This window comes from Nanorana parkeri, unplaced genomic scaffold (genome assembly GCF_000935625.1).
Source record: "Nanorana parkeri isolate BGI_ZX_2015 unplaced genomic scaffold, ASM93562v1 scaffold65, whole genome shotgun sequence".
Taxonomy (NCBI): Eukaryota; Metazoa; Chordata; class Amphibia; order Anura; family Dicroglossidae; genus Nanorana; species Nanorana parkeri.
In genome coordinates, this window is record NW_017306333.1 from 2802231 (window position 1) to 2811887 (window position 9657).

Sequence of the window (9657 nt, forward strand, 5' to 3'; positions counted from 1 at the left end):
CATCTTATGTGCATTTGGGGCCTCTGTGCCTGCAATCCTGGGCAGACAATTGAGACCATTTGCAATGGTCTGCAACAAATTTAGCACAGTTTAAATTCTCTATGACGAAGTTTTCTAAACCATTCATACTGAACTATCATTTGGTGCATCCAAGAAAAGTCGGTTTCCTTGCACAAAATATTTGTTGCACTGACGATAGTTTATCTGACCCATTGTGTATTGAGAATGCAAGTAAGTGTTGATTGATGGATTCAGAATAGTTTATTGCACAGTCTCAGTGAGATATCCAGTAATATGAGGGTTTGTCGTAGGTAGGACTGTGATGATTACTCACACATATTGGGGAACACATTTAGCATTGAGAAATCTTTTCTCAAAACACGCACACAGTTAAAGGGACCCTGTCAGCACAGGCTCACTTGTAAAGCATTAGATACCTGTGAATAAAGAGGCCCTGTGATTCACTTTCTAATGGCCGTTTTAACACTGGGGGGAATTCATAAAAACTGGAGCAGACGGAATCTGGAGCAGTTGCCCACCAATGCAACCAATCAGCGTCTCTCTTCAGTTTGTTCAGTTAAGCTTTGAACATAATATAGAGAAGCAGATTAGTTACCATGGGCAGGGCCACTGATAAGGGGCTTACCGCCGGCCTCATTGGGTCAGCGGGAAGGAGGGGGTGAGTTTAGGGCCCATGGGTTCAGCTTGGAAGCAGGCAGTGGAGCTCAGGCTCCTCCCCCTCAGCTGTCCTAGTATCTAATGTGAATGCTGTTTCATGCAGGTTCACCTCAAGCTGCCCATACACCTTGCGATCATACAATTTTCTTACGGCGGCCCCATCCTGCCCCGATTATCGCAAGGTTGGATCAGTAATCGACCGCACGTATTTTCCCCTGCGCATGTGCAGTCTAAATCGTATGGAAACGCCACCAACCTAGCAAAAATCGTACGATCGACCAAAGTTTTCTAAACTGCTGGTTAGTCACAAGTTGATCAATTGTACAGTATTTGCGGTTGTACACTGCCCATCAACCTTACGAATATCGGACGAAAACGTGATCGAATGCGAAAATGGGCCGCTATTCGTAAGGTGTATGGGCACCTTAACTCTCTGCCTGAGCCTCCAGTGCCTACCTCACTTGTGCATCTGGAGCACCAGTGAGGTAGGCAGTCATTGGAAGTGCAAGCCTCGAGTTAGGTGGACCTGATGAAGCAGCATTCACCTTAGTGAGCCTGCGCAGCTGGCGGTCTTAGCAGGGTAACGGGTAGGAGAGCTGCACAGAGGGGAGCTCCGTCCTTGGGGTGCACAGGTTGTGAACAGTGTGAGGACCGTGCATTGCGGAGATGTGGCAGCTGGGATCTGCAGGCAGAAGGCCTCTGATTAGTTGGGTACACGGTCCGTCAGATTCCCGCTGCCTCTGTCTATGCCTCTCGCCCGGTGAGATCTCACGGCCTGTTCTCACCTATGCATTGTATTATTGCACAGTTCCATGAGATTAATGCACGCTATTATGCAACACACCTACCATGTGTTTTAGTGCGGCAGGTGCGTTGTGTTGCCTTTAACCACTTGGCTGTCCGGGGCATTTTCTTACTATTTGCACACACATAAAAAAATATAAAGTTTTGGCTAGAAAACCGCTTCAAACCCCCAAACAATGATATATGTTCTGAAAGCAGAGGCCCTGTTGAATAAAAAAAATGCTAGTTGCAATTTTTTATGTCGCATGGTTTTTACGCAAATGTTTATCAAACCAGTATTTTTAGGGAAAAATAAATAAAATTAAAATGTAGTGCACAGAAACACCCAATTTTTGGGTAAAATAGATGGGGTCATGTCGGGTAAATAGATACCAAACATGTCAAGCCTTGAAATTGCGTTCGCCCGTGAAGCCGCAAAAAAAAAGTCACAGGGAACATTTTAAATGCTTTTACCGCTCATCCGTTTTAGTACTAACAGTGATTGATGGCCCTACAATTATTGCCGCACGGTACATTAACAGCAATCGTCTACTGTTAAAGGGGTACCAACAACAGCGGGCTGCCGTTTATAGACGTATTGCGGCTCGGGAGTGGCCGCAATACACAAAATGGCGCGATGACCTGGGTGGTATGCAATCACACACTGGAGACTAACTGTCTCTGCAAAAATGCCAGGAAAATTAACACTTACATGTGAGTCCGGGGACCAGAGAAGGTGGCCTTTGGAGAGGATTGAGGTGACCAAGGTGTGTACCTTCACATTGCTGGTCCACTACCAGGAGGTGCCCATCTGGGATGGAGAATGCGAGGCTGTGGACGGAGGGAGATGGATGAGCGGGAGTTCCGTTCGTGTCCCTGCTTTGTAAACGGGGAATCAATGCGGTATGGGAAGGACTCGACGGTGTTCGGTCTGACTGAGCAACTGTGGGTGGCAATGCTCAGTACATGGTGAAGTCCTATGCCTATTGGTCCGGATGCAGTGGCGTGCAGGTCGTCTGACAGCGGCGGTAGAGAGGTGCTGTCAATGCGGCAGGCAGTCATGTCAATAGTGGTGGTGGTATCGGGGATCACGAGGGAGCAACGCGTTTCGAGGAATACCTCTTTGTCAAGCTCAAACAAACAGTATTACAGTGGCGGGAATCCAAAGGTTTAAAAATGACAGCTGGGCGGAGCTAAAAACAATAAGCGGCAACCCCGCAGTTAAAGGTGAAAACAGGGCTACTTCATGTGAACTCGTATTTGAAGGCTTATTTGCATGACTGAACCTGACCTGGCCTGATTGAAGACTTGGAACAACAGTTAAAAGAGCTAACTTTAATGATGAAAAAAATGATGATGCACCCATGTTATAAAAAGATAAAATGTGCATTTATTATTTTTTGCATTGCAACCAGTGGATTTGCAGGCTCCTCCCGCCGCATATGTTTACTGAGGTACTGAGCTGCTGTTATAGAGCAGCTCAGTACCTCAGTAAACATATGCGGCGGGAGGAGCCTGCAAATCCACTGGTTGCAATGCAAAAAATAATAAATGCACATTTTATCTTTTTATAACATGGGTGCATTTATTATTTTTTTTACAAAAAGTGGAATACGCCTTTAAGTTCCTCTGGAACTTGCTATGTTTCCATTACAATTCCAACTTCTCCAAATAGATTCTCTGCCTGCAGAACTCCGCCACTTCACAGGAGGGATGCATGTGTGTTTATCGGTCCATGTATGTATCAGTCTCCCCTGTATGTCTATCAGTCTCCCCTGTATGTCTATCAGTCTCCCCTGTATGTCTATCAGTCTCCCCTGTATGCCTATCAGTCTCCCCTGTATGCCTATCAGTCTCCCCTGTATGCCTATCAGTCTCCCCTGTATGCCTATCAGTGTCCCCTGTATGTCTATCAGTCTCCCCTGTATGCCTATCAGTGTCCCCTGTATGTCTATCAGTCTCCCCTGTATGCCTATCAGTGTCCCCTGCATGTTTATCAGTCCCTCTTGTATGTTTATCAGTCTCCCCTGTATGTTTATCGGCCCCCTGTACTTTACTCGTCTGTATGTTTATCAGTCCCACTCCCCAGTATGTATGACGCTCCATGATTGTCAGTCCCCCGTATATAGATTACAGGGCAGTAGAGAGCGGTGAGCAGGCGGCTGCGCTGCTGGTGTAGGCCGTGTCCTGTGGATGACCCCGCTCACACCGCCCCTCCTCTGCCATCCCAGCTGGGATCTGCTCTTCTTCTGCGCCGTATATATCGCTCCCCTCACAGGACTCTCCATACACCGACACACAACATGTAAGCCGGGGCTCGGTGGGGGGATTGTTCGGTCATAGGCAGCTGGGGGTCTGACCATTGTATGAGCCTTCCTTCCCTCTCTCTTGTATAACATTCGCAGCTGTGATTATAGAAGCCTCTCTACCAATGAAGGAAGGGGAGACTTCAATACAGTATAAGGACACCCCTATATACTTCCATTTTACATGCCGTGAGCTTTCATTGCTTGAAATTATTGGACATTGTAAGTGCTGCAGGTCTGTGTTTTTCCATCTTTGGTGTTATTTCCGTATCGTCGCCTCTTCCTATGTCTAGGGATCTAGATGGTGTGTGTGTCTTCTAAGGTGAGGTCAAATAGTGCTCAGGAGGAGATCTCTTGTCAATCTTGATTTGCAATCTGCCCATCAGATGTATAAAAAGATGTATGTTAGAGCTAGAGAACAACTGCAGTGTGTGAGGAGATAAGTGTTACCTGGAAGTCATTCTTACCTGCAAGCGCTTTATTCTTAGGGTGCCCACACACCTTACGATAATCGCGGGAAATCCCACGATCGTATGATTATCGTAAGACGTGTGGAAGCCGTGCGAACTCTACAACTGTAAGGTCGCACGACTTTTATCTTACGAACATGTTCGAAAACCCGCCGAGAATCGTACAATGTTCGGCGGGTGTGTAACATGTTCGTAAGATAAAAGCCGGACGGGCAAGCGCACACTGCCCGTTCGGCATTGCGGTAATCGAAAGCCCGCCCCTCAGGGGGGCGCGGCTTGCGATCATCGCAAGTACGATCTGCCTGTCCAAGATGGGCAGATCGTACGTTTTTTTAAGTACCTTACAACCATCGCAAGACAAAAGTCTTGCGATGGTTGTAAGGTGTGTGCCCAGCATTAGCTTGAAGTGCTTCATCTTTAGCTGGAAGCACCTCATCCTTAGCTGGAAGCACCTCATCCTCAGCTGAAAACCCTTTGGTTAGCTGGAACCACTTTTTTGTGGAAATGCTTTGTCCTTTGGTGGAAACGCTTCATTCTTAGCTGGAAACGCTTCATTCTTAGCTGCAAACACTATTCTTTACACCCTTCGTGTCCTTTTATTTGAATTTTATTGGTCAGCCCATTGACTTATGTTGGGACTACTATTTGCACCATAGTACTGGGATCAAAAGCCTGCAGTTACCAGAGATTGTTGAAAGGTAAAATGTGGCAGCAGCGTATCCATGTGCAAGGTATTGGCAGAGAAGGTCTAAAGTAAACCTTTCTTGTGGATAATCTGCACATGTATGGACATATTTATCTCCTATATGTGGGTATATTTGTGGATCTCTGATATACACTATATTGCCAAAAGTATTGGGACGCCTGCCTTTACACGCACATGAACTTTAATGGCATTCCAGTCTTAGCCCGTAGGGGGTCAATATTGAGTTGGCCCACCCTTTGCAGCTATAACAGCTTCAACTCTTCTGGGAAGGTGTCCACAAGGTTTAGGAGTGTGTCTATGGGAATAGTCATTTATTGATGTTGGAGGAGAAGGCCTGGCTCGCAGTCTCCCATCTAATTCATCCCAAAGGTGTTCTATCGGGTTGAGGTCAGGACTCTGTGTAGTCCAGTCAAGTTCCTCCACCCCAAACTCGTTCATCCAGGTCTGTATGGACCTTGCTTTGTGCACTGGTGCGCAGTCATGTTGGAACTGGAAGGGGCCATTTCCAAACTGTTCCCACAAAGTTGGGAGCATGAAATTGTCCAAAATGTCTTGGTATGCTGATGCCTTAAGAGTTCCCTTCACTGGAACTAAAGAGCCAAGCCCAACCCCTGAAAAACAACCCCACACCATTATCCCCCTCCACCAAACGTTACACTTGGCACAATGCAGTCAGGCAAGTACCGTTCTCCCGGCAACCACCAAACCCAGACACGTCCATCGGATTGCCAGACAGAGAAGCGTGATTTATCACTCCAGAGAACACGTCTCCACTTCTCTAGAGTCCAGTGGCGGCGTGCTAAACAAAACTGCATCCGACGCTTTGCATTGCACTTAGTGATGTAAGGCTTGGATACAGCTCCTCGGCCATGGAAACCCATTCCATGAAGCTCTCTACGCACTGTTGTTGTGCCAATCTGAAGGCCACATGAAGTTTGGAGGTCTGTAGCTATTGACTCTGCAGACAGTTGGCAACTTCTGTGCGCTTCAGCATGCGCTGACCCCGTTCTGTCATTTTACGTGGCTACCACTTCATGGCTGAGTTGCTGTTGTTCCCAGTTGCTTCAACTTTGTTATAATACCACTAACAGGTGACCGTGGAATATTTAGTAGCAAGGAAATGTCACGGATGGACTTATTGCACAGGTGACAGCCTATCACAGTAACACGCTTGAATTCACTGAGCTCCTGAGAGCGTCCCATTCTTTCACAAATGTTTGTAGAAGCAGTCTGCATGCCTAGGTGCTTGATTTTATAAACCTGTGGCCATGGAGGTGATTGAACACCTGAATCCAATGATTTGGAGGGGTGTCCTAATACTTCTGGCAATATAGTCTATTTTAGATGTCATGTTTTTTTTTGCTCCTCACCAGCTATTTGTTTATTGTAGGTATCTCAAATGGGGCTTTTCTGCTGCTCTACTTGCAGCCATTGTTGGAATATACCTGTTACCATCTCCAATAGACCCAGAACCATTCATGTAAGTCCTAGCCTGTCTTAGGATCTATGATGTTTTACTTGATGTTTCTGTTTATTTTCTTGCATGTTATTTATCTATTATTTACCCCACTCATGCTTATGACTTGCATTTTTTGATAGTTATTGTAGAACAAATTACACACACGCTTTCCCTTTCAGTTGGATTTTTTTTTTTAGAGCACTTTTATTTGTTTTGCAAAACATTGCTCTGCCACAGTACATATGAGTGTGGCAGAGCAATGTGGCAGTTTTAGAAAATGTTTATTAGGTACAGTTCACAAACCTATTCTATTTTCGATGAAGAAAAAAAAACAGCTGAGGGTGTTTATATTTCCAGTCTTCGGTAGGGCCAACATCTTAACATCTAACTTAGGCTGACTGGTCCCAAAACTGCTCTGGGACACACATTTTCATGCAATAGATAGAGCTTAGGGGTTATTATAATGTGCTTTCTGTGTTTGCCTCCCTTTAGGACTGGTCCTGTTCATTGTTCCATATGTTTTACATTACAATCTCAAAATTCTTTATATTTCTAGGTTTGATAAACCTCCTCATTTGGTGGGACCATTGGCTGTCAACAGAAGGATCCATGAAGGAACAAGGCTCTTCTATGGACAACTGAAGGGTCCAGAATCATTTACTAGTGATCATGAAGGTAGAAGGACATCAACAGAATTACTGGCCTCTAAAATGAACACATGTTCTACTTTGGGGAATGCAGACTGGTATAAAGCTAGTAGTATAGAAGGATGCAATTATATTTCATTAGCTTGTAGGCACAGAACCGGGGGCACCTTAAAGGGAATCTTTACTGAATATGGAAGATGTCATTGCTCATTTCTTCTGAAACTGCTTGTTTGCTGGTTGTTATGTTGATCCAATGAGGGGAATTGATCAAAACTGGTGCAGACAAAATCTGGAGCAACTGTACACAGCAACCAATCAGCTTCTCTCTTTCATTTTCAAATCTTAACTGAACAAACTGAAGAGAGAAGCTGATTGGTTGCCATGCACAGCTGCTCCAGATTTAGTCTGCTCCAGTCTTGATAAATTCCCCTCATTGACTAACATTTTTGGAGTAACTGACAACGAACAAGTTTAAGGGCCCTGAGATCACTCTGACTTTTTAATCTGCATTCTTCTTCCAGATCAGACAAGTAGAAGTCTTAGTTCAGCAGTGGCAGTCTTCATATTTTCCCAGTACAGTTTCCTGTTAGCTAAGGTGGAAGGAAGGTGTTATCCTAGTTGGGCTGCACTAGGTAGAGGATTTTTCATAGAACACCTTCAGTAAAGGTGAAGTCCTTTGAAGTGAAACCCCTGACAAAGCAGTTTTTACAAAGTTGACATACATATACGTTTAATGTGTTACTCCCAAGAAGTTGTAATTGCGTTCAACCACACTTGATATTTACCCAGCTCTGCTACACTTTACAGACAGGAAGACCACTCTACTATTACTTGGTGCAGCTTTACCGCTTTCTGTTTCAGCTTTTCTGCCTCCATTTTAATTATACTGAGGTGATGATAGCGATTAATTGCCCACTGACCAGTTGGCGCTGGACGGGTGACTAGCAAAGCTGAATTCCTGTACCGTGATAAGTGTGTCACATCCTTTGCTGTGCATTGTGGCAAATGTGTGAGCTGCAAACCTTTTGGCAGGTAAAACTGTAAACATATATGTATGTAACCAGTGCGTTTGTTTGCTGGGAGTTCTGTTTTGGGCCCAGCCTGTCCAATTTGATTAAGGAGCAGTGGAGTGCAGTAATCAATATTAACCAGCCAGAAACCAGTGAGCTTTCCACTCTAACCAGCTGCTGAAAATCAATGTTTAAATGGTTGCTCTGGGTTACTGCAGACCACATTGTTTGCTCTATATTATTTTATCAGCAGATCTTTGTATGCTGGACCAAAAGAGGGGAACTAGGAAGCTCTGGAAATATGGGCCCCTGTCATCTAAAGGGTTGGGAAAATCCTAGTTGCCATGGTGACTTGAAGAAGCCCCCTTTTAACCAGGATGTCCTGTACATTGCTAGGTCCGATCACAAGCGCCTGGGCCTCCGACACTGCCATTATTGATAGTATAGTGCCTGGTGATTACCGCTGAGCCTGTTGGGCATAACAGTAACATTAATCAAGAAGCTTTTGCTGCCAGACCTACTTGGGAAGAGAGATGCATATGTCTGCTGTGGTGGAGCAGCAGACAGGTAGCCATTGAGAGAACTGTGTATATGGCAGCATTTTAGGAAAGAGGGCTATATATGAGACCACCGTAGGAAGTAAGAATGGCATCAAATCAAAGCTGCATTGTTATGTCTTTAGAGCTGGCTCCAAGTTTGTCCGAAGATGTGTCCAGGCCTGATACACCAAACCTTTTTTGCTACCGGAGATGCCAGATAGAAACTGTAAAAGCAAAAGTTTCATCACAATATTAGCTGTATTCTATATTCAGTGTTACAGTAGCAAGAAACTCTTTGTGAATGTTGGAATACAGGCATATGGTGGACTCTCTAGACATTCAGGTATCGTACTTTGCTAGGCAAGAGTGGGACTTTGGAAATATAGTGCCATGGCTATAATGTTAGCTTAAACTATTGTTATTTAACAAATGTGCATCCTCTGACAGACTTGTACTCACAGAGCTCCTAAATATTGGAATTGCAGTGTTTGTAGCTTTTCATGTTTTGTGATACCTTTAATCACTGTATAATTCTTTAGGCAACCTTTACACTGGCACGGTGGATGGAAAGTTGTGGCGGATTCATGGAGAACACTTACAACTCGTAACCCAAATGGGGAAGAATGTGTCAGGGTGTGGTGAGTCACCAAATCAACTTCTTTGTCTTAAACATACTCTGTTGCATAACAAACAAAGGTATAAAGTGCTGGCACAGTCTCATTGTCACAGGTCGGCTAGAACTATGAGGATGAGTGAAAAGCATTCACCTCATAGTTCTCCTTTAAGTCCGCCCACGTACACACACATATAAACATAAATATGCGGCGATTGTGCGAAAACGACAATTGTGCTGCACTTGTTACATATCACTGCGAATGTTGGAGTGCAAGCAATAATTGTAGGGCCATCAATTAGTTATAACACAAAACTGAGGAGCGGTAAAAACGTTTAAATTGTCACCCATGGCCAATTTTGGGTATTGCAGTTTTTTGCGGTCTCGCGGGCACGCCCAAATTTTAAGGCTTGACATGTTTGGTGTCCATTTACCCGACGTGACCC

At 44.8% G+C, this 9657-nt stretch overlaps 1 protein-coding gene across 1 annotated transcript; it reads left to right on the forward strand.

Annotated features, from left to right (window-relative positions):
* Window positions 1-2150: 2150 nt before the first annotated feature.
* On the forward strand, window positions 2151-9294 carry LOC108804548 (adipocyte plasma membrane-associated protein-like; the record flags this gene model as incomplete). The annotated part of the gene is made up of 4 exons (XM_018576346.1): window positions 2151-2344; window positions 6334-6423; window positions 6959-7077; window positions 9138-9294. Coding segments are annotated over exons 1-4 (560 nt in total), but the record flags the coding sequence as incomplete, so codon positions are not given.
* Window positions 9295-9657: the final 363 nt, after the last annotated feature.